We start from the raw sequence: 14171 nt of genomic DNA, 5'->3' as shown, positions 1-14171 counted from the left end.
TCTCGAGGAGAGAAGGGACACGGTTTTATGTTTCGACTGCGCGACAATAATACGCTAGAACGGAACCAAATAGTCTCGTCGCCGTTCCATCTTGCTCTCCGTGGAAACGGCGGATGTTGTTGTTACCGGTTGTTAATCGGTGATTGCAATTCTACGAGGTAGTGGCATATATCGCCGAGTATATATTTATTGCAAATTATATATATATATATACATAATGCCATAATTCAATTAATTTTATCGAGTAATTGGACAGAGGGATACGGCTTGCGTGCCATATATTTTTTCGTGTTCCTCAAGTTTAATTGTTATGTGGTTACGCGGTTAGATCGGCCGCGCAAATTACTTGCCATATCGCGAGCGCGCTATTGCGAAAAGGACGAAGGGATATGAAATGAGAAGGAATTGCGCGATCATACGCGCCGACGCGATTGAACGACATCGTCGGATCACCTATCCTGCTCTAGAAAGTCGTCGACGGGGAAAAACTATGTTATACCTGTCTTAAAGGAAAAAAAAACTTCACACCCTAGTCATTCGTACACATACATATATGTGTATGTATATGTATCTATATGTATCTATATGTGTATATGCACATAAGAAGAGACACGTGAATCATTCACAGACACGCATATGTTTGTTACACGCGCGTGCGTACAGACGTACACGCTCTCACACTCACCGAGCCACATATACACACATACAAGGACACATTTTTGTGACCAAAGACACAGAGGCAGAGCGGAAACGATTTATTTTATCTAGTCAAATCAGTTCAGTACTTAATAGTGTAAGGAGGAATGTGCATTTTTTTCGTGTGATGCGAAATCGACACAAGAAATTCTCCGTTATCGTTCGATCGGCCGATCCTGTTGAACGAGGATCGGCCATCGGCGCGTTTGATCGTGGTAGAATTGCTGGTACGATGGATTTATTCGTTACCTTTATCCCTTTTACGAGCGCGTTTTCAACGCCGGGAAATTTCATCGAGACGACACACAAGTCATTTCCGTATGCCCCGGTGCGCGTTATAATTTTTAATTTTATTCGAAGCTTGTATACACACATTTTACTACATTATCTTACACCGCATCACATGTCGACAGCGACGATTGCCTTCGCATCTATCGGTTTTATTTTTACCACGATCGAAGAGCAACGTGATAACGCATGATTAGTCGTTCTGTGCCATTATTATTATTATCTTTTAGTTGAACGTGTCGACATTTTTCATCGCGCGTTTACAGACGACATCTCTGACGGGATAAATCCTCTCGGTTTGCCGTTAATGTCGACGCGTTTCAACATTCCGCGGGATTCTCTGTTTTCTTTCCTTTTTTTAAATCGATCATAGATCGTGAGGCACGATCTGCGTTGATGATATTACGCATACTCACGTGCTCTAGTTTTTAAGCTCAGAGACTTGCCAAAAAATATATATTTAATATATCTAATAATATATATATATATAATATATATAGTTCATATATTGAATTTTTTCCTTTTTTAGTTTTAGCCCGCGACGGGTGTAAAATTAGGGGAATCACCGTAATATGCCGTATCATGTTATTATTATTATTATATTATTATCTTTTGTTTATTTTTGTTGTCGTTATTGTTTGTTTCATTTTTCTTTTTTTCTTTTTAATCAGCTCCGACTTCGCGACTACATGAATGCACAATCATGCGCTAGGGAGGATTTTCATTTCGCCCCATCTTCAAATAGGGACTCGGAGTTCATCGATAGTCACGTATCTTTTCTTATTATTGTGCGAATTTTACATTAAATTCTTGAATAATGAATATTCGATAAGAATATACATATATACATAGCTACGTTTGTATAACGACGAGCGATTTTATTTATTTGAATATTACACTACCGTCCATAAGTTCGCGAATATGGATAAAATTTATAAAATTACGTATAATTATTTAAAAAGTTAAATATATATGTATTTATACTTATAAAGTTTATATCTCTCTAAAAATTATATATATATATAATTATATATATATATAATGATTTTAAAAGGTTATCTTACAATCATATGCAATTATATATCTATGAACTTATGGACAGTACTGTACGTGCGTTTAATGTAAAAATGCAACTTTTACACTCTGTGCGTGTTAAGTTTAATCGACAGGAGATTCATTCGAGCACACCGCGAAACATGCGCTGTGTGACACACCAAGTGACTATCGATAAGTACAAGTAATTTTTTTCCGTAGAGAGAAAGAGAGGCTACTATTTTCGTTTTTATTGAACGATTTATTACCCCACCCGCAATGTATGATCTCTTTCGTTCGAGAACAGTGTTTACTGGCAAAGTACCAAAAAGTTATAGCAAACTATAACTGTGACAAGTGCGACGGACCGACGCTAGTTTGCGAACGGGAACGCAACTTAGTGCAATTACAACTAGTTCAATTATTTCAACTCGTAGATATATGTTAGATTACTCGTCTTCGGAGAAATTATTCGTTCATTCGCGGTCCGATGCATCAAGACCAGCGGGGCGGATGCATTTATTTCTTTCCAAATTGGCCTGTGAAACTTTATTTTGAGTTGTACAAAACATTTTCGGAACGCACCTTTCAGTCGTGGAGCCTTCGACGGCATTTAGAGTCGATTTTTCAATGAACGTTTCGTCGTAGACATATCTGTCGCAATTGTCCGAGATGTCGACATTTCATTGTGCTCGATAATTAAATTTCGCGCGAGATCCTCACGTTGGCATAAATTCCCCATGAGATCAAGTTGGAAAATGAGATTTTATTTATCGGCTTTTCACTCGCGAAATTTAATTCAAGGCTTCGTCGTTGGTATTGAATTTTTTTTTGAATCGCACTCAGCATCTCCGCGACTGAAAGGTAAATCTTAATAAATGCAGAACACTCTATTCCAATTAATTAGTTAGAAACGTGGCGAACCAAAGAAGGAAAATTTCAAGGGAATTTATTGTCGCGCGCAGGAATTGATCGTTAAATATATTTCATTGATCACGATGAGATTCGGTTTAACGTAGCCTTAAACCGGTTTGCCGCGCTGGTTGCACAATTCGCACGTTAGTCTCAACGTTGCAGAACGGTACGCCGCATGCGCGTGAGCCGTGGTTCGGATGCTGTTAACATTAATTTATTTGTTTCTACGTAAAATTTTCTTTTACCTAAGTTACCTTACGGCTTGTTTTAAGTTTTTTTGAGAAAGAAGATATATATATATATATATATACGCGCGCGCGAAAAATGTAATAAAGAAAAAATATATATATATATATATTCATCCCCGCGTTTTATTTATATACTTATATATACGCATATACACATATGATGCGCGCGTATGTGTAATTAATCGAATGACGGTGTTTACAGGCGTGTGTAATAAATTGCATACACACGCGACACTCACGCGTACATACACCAACACGAGACAACACTATTTTGTTACGAGAGAGAGAAAGCGAATGTGCACATTCCTCGGATTGCCACGAATTGATAAGAGATAAGTACAAGACCGCTATTAATTAATTGCCCTATAGAAACGAATTGATATATTCCCTTAGTTCATTATTTATAAAAGAAGAAAGAGATGAGACATATATATGTATACATAAAAGTAATATAAAATAATAATATATCAATTACGTAATCTCCTATGTTTGGCTTATGCAGGCTAATAATGTAAGTGGACATATGTGTGAATAAAGTTGCAAAGAAAGAAAAAAAGGAAAAAAAAATAACAAGAAAAGAAACACTCGTAAATTCCAACCGTGAGTGTGAGACACTCTCCTCTTTCCTTCACGAATAAAGAAAGAAAAAGAAAAGCGTTTCTCCGGCTTTTTTCATGTGTATCGTGTGTACTTTCTTTTGTACAGTCTGGATTCTCCGCACCGCTTTGGATCTTCCTCCACGTTGATTCGTTCTTTGTTCTCTGTTTTTTTTCTCTCGTTTCTTTTTCTTCTTCACTTTAGAGCATAAACTGCACATACGCTCGCGCCGCGACTCGCAATAAACGACGTCCGCGATGACAACGACGACGATGACGACAACGACAACGACAACGAATGAATGGAATCGCTTTTGCACTTCCGTCGTTTCACGCAACGCACGTGTCGGGGTCTACACGTGATGAGACGCAGCGCTAGGGCGACCGAATTGCAGCAATCGCACCCTGATTTACTCACCTCTACCTACCTACCTACCTACCTACCTATCTACTTACCTACCTATCTACCTATCTACTTACCTACCTATCTACCTACCTACCTACCTACCTACCTACCTACCTACCTACCTACCTACCTACCTACCTACCTACCTACCTACCTACCTACCTACCTACCTACCTACCTACCTACCTACCTACCTACCTACCTACCTATCTACCTACCTACCTACCTACCTACCTACCTACCTACCTACCTACCTACCTACCTACCTACCTACCTACCCTACCTACCTCCTACCTACCTACCTACCTACCACCTACCTACCTACCTACCTACCTACCTACTACCTATCTACCTACCTACCTACCTACCTACCTACCTACCTACCTACCTACCTACCTGCGATTTACGTAATAATCTCGCCAACTCGTGCTACAACTGTGAATTTCAAGCGAGTCTAACTGCATATATACATACATACATACACGCACGCATATACACTTACATACATTATGTGCAGCTTATGTCGGTGCCGTTGCCTGCTAGCCATAACGAGCATCGGCACGACAATCACGTCGAGATCTGCTCGCTGTGTTCACGATGCAGCTATGTATAATCATATTTGTTGCAGTACACCTACGACCGTGTCGTATATAACAGGTTGCTGTTATATACTAACTGTACAATGTGTCCTAGGGCAATATTAAATGCACTTGTGACTTGTGTATGTGTCTCAGGAGCAGCGTTGGGCACAAGGAGTGATCGTCGAGAGTTGACGATTATCGGATAAGAGGAGATGAAAATTAGAGCGACTAGTCCTCTTTATAATTGTCGAATTGTCGACAATCGCGATCAACGAACAAAATGAGACGCTTCGACGAAAGTGAAAAACGGAAATCGGGTTGATCGATCGCGATCGAGGAATTGGATTTTCGTCGTAATTCTCCGATTTTCGCGTGATCGCGCTTTGTCGTTCGATCGTGGGGGCGGAGAACGCGATGACGATGACGACAACGACGATCGATCAATCGCTCGCTGTCCAACGCTGCTTTTTTTCAACAAGGGTGAAAGCCGAGTGAGGGTTGAACGAGAAATGAGCGATGTCGTGCATGACGATCTGATAACTGTTGTACTGTGTGTTAGAGATGAATATGCGACGCTGGGGGTCTGCTCGGGCCCCACGCAAAGCCTTAGCCTCGGTCGGGAGCCGATCGAAGAGGGTAGAGTTTACACACACATACGCACGCACACACACACACACGTACACGTACACTTTTCGAGGAGGATCATCAGTCGATCGCGCGCTTTTCGGGGACGTCCTACCCAGCGCCTTGCTAACACATCGGTATAATACAGTGCACGTTGACCCCACACGAAATCGTCCCAGGACCAAAAGTGTTGAACAGACGCGCGTTCTTCGTCGATGCGTCGTGCGTCAGCTCGGCAGGGCGCGCGACTCTTTTAACCCTTTACCCGCGATTCAGCGATCTCACCCGATCCTCTTTTCTGTCGACGTCGACAAGTTCGGCACGGGAAGCGCGGCGAAAGTGCATCTCAATTTAGGCCCCGCGGCATGCGGAGCCGGCGAAATTGCAATCATCGTTCGATCGGGAATGTTCTCTTTGCCCTCGCACATCCTTGATGTCTCCTCGATTCGCGAAGAAGTGGTCGGCTTGTGTCAAGAAGCGCCAATCCGGACAAAGGGTTAAAATTCTCGCGTTCTCGAGGCCGAAGTTTCTCGCTCTCGGTAATCGACTGACGATCCCCTCGCAATGGATGGCCTGTGTTAACGTGTCACCATCGTGCCCCTTCACCACCCTCCACCCTCTCCACTCGTCCTTCACCGGGCCCTGCCCAGTCGAGTCCAACACTTCCTTCCCCTGTGAGTTCTATAATCCGTTGATAATTGTGAGGAATCGGCGGGTCACGTGGCTGTGTTAATGTGTTGCAGGGGGGGTGGGACGCAATCGGAAGCACGTTGGCGATACAACCGGTCAGGCGTTGATGCAAGGGCCGGGGCGTTTTCCGTGCCGAATCTGCGGAAACGTTTACAGGCACCTCGCTTCGCTGACCCAGCACCTCGAAGTGCATCGCAACCAGACGACCTGCATCCTCTGCCACACCACTCTCAGTCGTAGAACCGATCTGCGCCGTCACATGCGCCTGAAACACCAAATGCATTGGCCGAAAACGCACAGGCAGCGCAGCCCGAAAAGCGAATTGGACTCGTAGAGAGCGTCGTCCGCGTGTCTACCGCGATATATGATATAATGATATACATTGACGATCGCAACACTATCATTAAATGGTCGAACGACACCGCCGCCGCCGCGAAGGCGTGTTTCGCGGTGCGTTCATTGCACGAGAGTTCATCGTTTTATAGGATCGATCGCGGCCAGACGGCTCGTCACCTTAATTATGCTACCTTTCGGATCTCTCTTCCACATTGCGCATTCGAATAATTTAGTTGAACAATTTATTCGCAAACGATTAAATTCTGTCTCGTCGACAAGAAAATATTCTACACTTAAACGTTATCGATTATTTTACCGCTGTAAATGAAAATTTATATTTTCTAGTTTTAAATTGAAGAAAGAAGAGTACATCGTGGCTTCATTGCATGTATTGCATTACATTTCGTAGAAATGAACAGAGTTTTGGAGTTGTTCGGCTTAAAAACGGCGTTAAGGTGACGATCGCCTGCGTAATCGCCGTTTTCGAAAAAAAAAAGAAAGAAAAAGGAAAAAAAGAAAGAAGATATACGAAGATCTGGAGGACGAAAATCTCTCTCGCGAAGGAAAAGTTTTCTCTACGCGCCTCTTTGCTTGCTGATTTTTACTTCGCGATGCGTGCGAGCGAATACGTTCACGTTCGGAGGATGCGCTTTTCTCGAGAGGCGCATTGATCTTTATAATTTGGAGGCATCACATCACACGAGTTTCGCCGTTGTTTGCTGAAAATAAACGTGCTGCCACCATGAGACGATGTAGGGAAAGTAAGTCCGTAGTCGGGCTCTCGCGCGACTGATTGAAAGCAACGTAAAACGTTGATTTTGCACTTCACCACCCTCTTCCTCCGAAACGAGTGAAGTATCGAAGCAGCGTTTACATTTTTTTCTTTCTATTTTCTTTTTTTATAATTTTACATCGTTTAACTGAGAAAACGTTGGCTGTTGTTACGCGAGCGAATTAATTTTTAACGAGGAAAGAGTGACGATGTGTGTGGTTGCCTGAACGTGGGTGTATTTTGATTTTAGTCGAATCTATCTAAGTCCGGCTAAAATATGCAAAATGAATTTCTCTACTGCGGTATTAAAGCATTATTATTATAAATATTTATATATTATAATCGTGCGAAAGAATTATATATCTTCGTTGATAACGCATTTAGACATTTCGCGATCCACAGAATCGTCGGCGGTTCGCAAGCTCGTTACACCTAACAAGTATAATAGCGCTGGGTGAAGAAGATCGAATGAAGAGAGAAGAGAAAACAAAATTCCGAATCCGTGTCCTGCGCAGAAAACGATACAAAATAGCGAGACCAAAGGCGAGAATGAGAGACGTACAAGCGACTAATTTTTGCGATTTTAACAAAGACAGTCGACGAGGATGGCTACCATTTATATTTGTAATGACTCTGAGTGAACGACGTGATAAGCGCGTTTTGTGATTTATTCGGCCTCGTTCGAAATCAACCGATCCTTTTCACCCACTGCGCTGCTTGTACAGGGTATACCCGATTCGAGCGACGATATTTCGCGGTCGAATATTCAAACGAGGCCTCGTGACCTCGTTGCTCTCTCGAAGAGCCGGAGACATTGCTGTGCGTATCTCGGGTGCAACCTGTATGAAACGACTCGCTGGAAGGTAGTGGATAGTTGCGTTTCGATTGATTGATTTCGCGCGATCGGGGCGGAGATGCCTCGCGTTTTCTTTCGGCTCGGTATGAGGAAGAAGAGAAAAAGTCATACCGACGCCGCATTTAGAGATGCGTTTACGCGGGAATTGATGTGTCTAGCTTTGCTGTACGCGCGTATTTATCTTCGCTAAGTGTGTTTCCACGCAGTTGGCGATTGTGTTAACGTTAGCGGATCGCGAGTTTGCGCGCTTTAGGCGCGCCGGTGAGGCGAATTCAGTGAGATACGTGTTTAAGGATCCGCGTTTCGTATACGTCACACAATAAGATAGAGGGAGACGAACACACAGGAGGGGCGGCTCTCGCCGATCCGGGGCCACTGCGGAATCCTCCTGGGAGCAGCGAACACGCAAAACACGAGGACTCGGTGTCCGAGCCGGCGATTTCATACGCGAGAGAAAATATGTGCTGGATGTTAACGACAATGCGAACGCAACGAGTAAAACAACACGGAAGATGATTCTTGCGAAAGGGAAACTGATTGAAGTTTTTCCTGAGAAGTTTTACCGCAGTTTGCGGAGAATTAGAAGATACTTGTAGAAGGATCTCGCGTACACTGGGTCCTCGCGTTTGCTGTAAGGACCTCTCGGTAAAAGCGGGAGGGCTCGTATTTCCGTGCGGAATTCCGGCCGGTCGCCTCTCGGGACAAATGAATCGGCGGTCTTGAAGGATTCTAGTCATTACAGTACGGGACATTAGACTATCTATCGAGATCTCTATCGCTCGTTCACACAGGACTAACGGGTCGAAGTTATTTTTTTATGCTCCTCGACGCAACCCCGGGGGCTCCGCAACGTAATCCTCTCTCCGCAGCCACCCCCTTCCCCGCCCCCGACACTGTTACACGGACACTGTTTACACGTTTCGTATGCCATGTGCCGAGGTTTCTTTGCGAACGACTCTTGGGCTCGGTGTACACCTCGAAGGCTCTTCGGCTCCGTTTGTTCAACGAGGTGTGATACTCGTTAATTTCCTCCTCATTTCTCATCATCTCGATGTACTTGAAGTAATTTCATAGAAAGTCACTTTGTCGCGATACATCTTGAGTAGTCTCCACTGAGAGACGAATTCTATCGAGAGAACGGAGTGGAAAGGCAGATAATGCGAAGTGGCTTTTCATCGCGGATATAGGATACATCGTCAGTTTTGTGTGTGTGCGTGTGTGTACGTAGAAACTCAATATATTTTCTCAGGAACTCATTGCAGGAACACTGTTATTATACTCGCGTAATAACCACGAGTCTGTCTCGTGGATAACGAGGCTTCCATGTGTACATCGGGCCTTAGCTTCATGCTGTCGAGACAGCGCATAGACAGTGCCTTACACACGAATACCTGGTTTTACATTTTATGCATTAACTTCTCCAGATGTTTACCATAGACAAGAATATATCTAGCGATGCGGTGCATCGATATAGTAGCCGTTACTTTTGTTACCGGCTTCGTGTAAACATTGTCTCTGTACGAGAGCGCGAAAGCAGCGTTTCCCGATGACGAGAAGTTGCGCGCGCGCATTTTTCTTCTTGCGATGAAAAGAAAAGGGGACTTTTCTTAATTTACCGATAGAAGGAGATAACGACAGAAAAAATCTATACGATTTGAATAATATATTTTTTTTTTGTTATAATGATCGTTTATTCTCGCGCATTTTTATATTTAGTTTCAAATATATTAAAAATCGAGTTCTGAGAAGTTGCAAACATTTTCTTCGTATATACGGAAGTTCTTGTGATCTTCGAAATCGCAATGAACGTCCTATTTAGTTATTATTTTTAAGCTGTGTGTGTATATATATATATATATATATATATACACACACACACATACACACATACAGAGTGCCCCAAAAGCATAGTACAATATTTTAATAACATATTCTCTGGAGCTTATATATAATTAAAGTCCAAAATCTTAATGCAAGAATGTCGAGACATCGATTCTTTGGGACACCCTGTGTATACATGTACTCACGCGTATTGTATTCATTTTTTAATTCAGTATAGTAATTCTTGGTGTTCAATGTGATTGTCTAATTGTTCAGAGAAGCGCTGGTTTCGTGCATTCGCGAACTCTGCGTCAGATGTATCCAAAGACAGATCTGAATATAAAGCGTCACGCGGACGCGTACCGTTGTTGTTGTTATTAAATAAGTAATCTGCATACACGGGAGCGATTTCGCAAGCGGGGATACCTTATTTTAGCGAGCGCATTCAAGTATTATGCAACAAGTAGTACAATAACTGAGCAAGGCGCATGTATGTACGCACGCGTGTGTGACGCGTGCTTGCACGCGTGCGTCTGCATTTCGTTTCGTTTTCGAGAGTGACATCGCACCTGTGCACCTGAGTATTTACACGTAGGTATTATAAGTGAATCCGTAATCATAGTTGTTGATCGTAGCACGAGGAGCCGTCATCGTGTCCAAAAAACCGCATTTAACCCATTAATTGCCGTTCGGAGAATTGACCGCGCCGCGAAGAAAGGAAAGACGGAGAGGGAGACGCGCGTCGCGATTAATTGTGCTTTCCATGTCCCGATGACGTCGAGATGACACGTAGTGCTGCAACTCAACTCGGCACTTAACGGGTTAATGCAACGCGGAGAAGCGTACGAGAATATATTTATGTGGCTGCGTATGTAGCTGCTTCGACAGATCAGGGATTCTCGGACTTCGCGATACTCGAGCGCTTCGAAGTCGAATTCGCAGAGCTGTCACCGTGCGAGGAGACGTGGAGAACGAGGAGATAAGAGTAAGACGATCGCCCCCATCGAGTGTGTCGGATTAAAGTCGTCCGAGAGAAAGAACAGAAAAGAAAAGTGCGTAATGCGTGGTCGTCTCGCACAGTTCATCGCGAACTGCGGCGACACGGACGACGAGAAAGAGCTTTGGTCTCACTGAGGAGAACAGCCGAAGAACACGGCTCTGTCTGCGTGTAGACGTGTTCGAAGTTAAAGTTTTGACGCAATGATTCAGGTAATTAGTATATCCTAGAGAGATGTAACGATTTGCAGAATTTAGTACTGACAGAGAACATATAGAGATGCAGAGGGGGCGAATGCAAGACGCGGCGAAGAGAGAAATTCTATCCGCAAATTTCCGGAAGAAACAACACAGTACAGCCGTAGTCTGGCGCAGTTGGTCGAAGAGGAAAATCACGGGGGGAAGGGGGGGAGAAGGATCGTTGTGATGAAATCTCACATCTCTCGGATTCGTCGAGATCGATTTGACAGGGCGATCTCGAAGAGAACGCGATTCTCTCGGTTGACAAATTTTTATACGTGTATTCCGAAAAATCCCGAGGAGAGAACTGAGATGTGCGATGTGCGTGCTTTTCGAGAAATTTGCCGGTAGAACTCGCCGGTGCCATACCGCGCGTTACGAAATTGAGAGGACGTGTTCGAAGGGCGAGAAAGAAAAAAAAATAATAAAAACGAAAATCGTTCAACCCTTCTAGACGCGATTCCACCCCAAAGCTGCCATTTCGAAGTCCCTGTTCGAAGAAAACCCACCGCTCTGTTCAAACAAGGATCTCGGAAAAGTTATTTTCTCGGCGTAAGTAAGAGTCGTCCGTCTAGGTCTGGAAGGGTTAAGCATTCTCTTTCTCTCTCTCTCTCTCTCTCTCTCTCTCTCTCTCTCTCTCTCTCTCTTTCTCTCTCGCGGAGGGAAGCACAGCGGATGTATGTAGTCGCAGCGAGTTTAGGGACTAACTGTAGATACGTGAAGGACACACACCTGTGGTAGCATGAGAGCATTGCGTTCTATTCAGGTACGCGTTACGTTCGGTATCATAATTGTGAGCTTGTAACTTAATTAAAAATCGTATAAGACTACGCTTTCAAATGTTATCGCAGTAAAATGTAAATAAAAGAATTTCTGATGGACACGCTCTTGTGACGGAGGAGTCTCGGCGCCTCTCGAATGATCAGCATCGCACCACACATCTTACATTCCTGATAAGCTAATCGCTTTACCCTTTCGGAGGGCTGCGGATCTCTCTTCCGACGAGTTCTGTTCTTCATTTTATCATTCTTCTCGTACATTTTATTTTTTAATTGACACCGTGATCTCCTGCGACGAAGTAAATTGAATCGTAATTTATAGCATTTGCGTCCTTGGCAATTTCGAAAGATCGCTGTGTACGTCATGCCGATCGCAAATGTTCATTGTCGACCTCACGCTTAACGTACTCCGGCAAATGATTCAATCGCTTCGTTTGTGGCGGATGGATTGATAGAAATCACCTCGCAAGTGCGTACAACGAATGTTTATTTCGACGAAGGATGACATCGAACGACAAAGCGAAGAACAATGTCTCAATGATTCAGGAGCAGGCATGCGAAAGCGGTGGGATTGATTAGCCATATTGATAGATCGCACGGTAATTCACATCGATGTAATTACAAAATTCGCCGGCAGAAATAATTCGGTACCTCTCGCGTAAATCGATATCACCATTTGCGACGCGTTGTCGCACATCGAGTGAAATAAATCGACATAAACGCGCATGTTTTCGCATCTCTCTGCCGAGTCACCGTATTAATTTCCCGCATAACAAATTAAGCATCTGATTAAATTAAGTGGTCTGATCTAAATAGAATTCTCGCGCAAGTAAGTTGTCGACGAGCGAAGAAACAACGTCCCCGGTTCCCGAGACGTCAGCGAGACTCTTTCTTTCTCTCTTTCTCTTTCGTACACCCGCACGCGCGAGATGATCAACTTAAGATCTGTTCTTATCAAGCATGAGAAAATTCGCTTGAGATTGACGAAGGAACAAGATTTCTTGCCGTCTGTTCGCACCACCTCGCGTTGCTTGACTCTCTTCAGAGCTTCTTCCTCTTCCTCTTTCTGCAGCTTTCAAATTATGTTGTATATTATATGATCAATTGTTATTATACAATATATAAATAATTTAACACGTTCGCTACCACACACCACACATGTGTGACGCCGATCCTCTCGAGAGATCCACGTCAGGCGTTTGACAGCGAGATATTTTTTTATCCTATGTCCACATAAACAAATGAGATTGTTTTTTATTATTACTGCTTGTTTATTACTACTATTATTATTACTTTATTATTATCACTGGTGGTAGCGAACGCTGTAACATATTACGGACCGTATGGAAGTATTTCAGTCAGCTTGAAGTCCGTTTTAAACTTTGTTTAAAACCTATTTGCAAACCGGTAGCAGAAGAAGTTTAAGAAAGAAGTATAGCGGTCCATAATGCGTTAATGTACGCCAGAGCGGTCCGATCACCCATAGACGCGCTCGCCGGCACCGAGCGCCCGCGCCGGTGCGATTTCTCGTTACGGTGTTTTGAGACGCGGGCAAGAGCGCATGGCCAGCATTCCCTTTAGCAGCCCTCCATTTAGGTAAAAACCGAGGAATGCATTTGTAGAGCCGTCGAAGGCGATGGGTGGCACGCTGACGACCAGAAGCGCCTACACGCCGACGTCATACTGCGACAAGTGCGGCGTCACGTTCACCACGCAGCACGCGCTCCTGCGGCACATCACGTCCAAGCACGAGGACTCACCCAATTCCGCGGCGTATTGCAATATCTGCCAGCGTGTCTTCAAGACCAAGTGGAGCCGGGCGACGCACAATAGCAGATATCACAGAAACTGAACGTCAGGCAGTCGTTGAGTCCTGGGGTCACATGTTGGAGTGAGACGCGTGACTGTAATGGTCTCTCTTTTTTTTTCTCTTTCTTTTTTTGCATCGCGATGTTCCTATATACATTATACAAATTTATATATAAAATATTCATTCCTTCTTTTTCTTCCCTTCAGTCTCACATACACACACATACACAGACGCACATATTCAAATTCTATGGGCACACGTAAGATTTTGGTCTCTTGAACGTCGTCATGTGGACCAATTGAGCGCGCGTCTTCGTACGTTAAATCCTGCCCGATACGTCTACCTGTCTCTATTGTGAAAATTCATCGCGTTATTCAGTCTTATTCTAGTGGTCTATCTTCGTGTGATGATCGTGTCGGTGCTGCTTTGTGTTCCTTGTGTTAAGCGTCCGCTCGATAGGATCTAACGTGTGAAAGACTCGCAAC

General features: G+C 43.8%; 1 protein-coding gene across 5 annotated transcripts in view; it reads left to right on the top strand.

Annotated features, from left to right (window-relative positions):
* The window catches only part of LOC105186893 (protein bric-a-brac 2), a 36527-nt gene extending 22763 nt beyond the window's left edge, over positions 1-13764 (top strand). For 2 of the 5 annotated variants that reach the window (XM_025307439.1, XM_025307440.1), the window contains exon 6: positions 1-1429. This exon is cut by the window's left edge and continues 1279 nt beyond it. Coding sequence is in view for 3 of the 5 variants with exons in the window: in XM_011147397.2 (XP_011145699.1) it covers positions 6130-6410 (281 nt within the window). In the remaining 2 variants the exon portion in view is untranslated. Of the gene's footprint in view, positions 1430-6129; positions 10847-13498 lie in introns of those variants that run through there. The other 3 variants (XM_011147398.2, XM_025307442.1, XM_011147397.2) reach the window with 3 other exon arrangements.
* The last annotated feature ends 407 nt before the right edge of the window (positions 13765-14171 follow it).

This window comes from Harpegnathos saltator, unplaced genomic scaffold, assembly GCF_003227715.2.
Source record: "Harpegnathos saltator strain DR-91 unplaced genomic scaffold, Hsal_v8.6 scaffold86, whole genome shotgun sequence".
Lineage (NCBI taxonomy): Eukaryota > Metazoa > Arthropoda > Insecta > Hymenoptera > Formicidae > Harpegnathos > Harpegnathos saltator.
The sequence above is the reverse complement of the archived record's forward strand: the minus strand, read 5'-3'. Positions and strand labels throughout refer to the sequence as shown.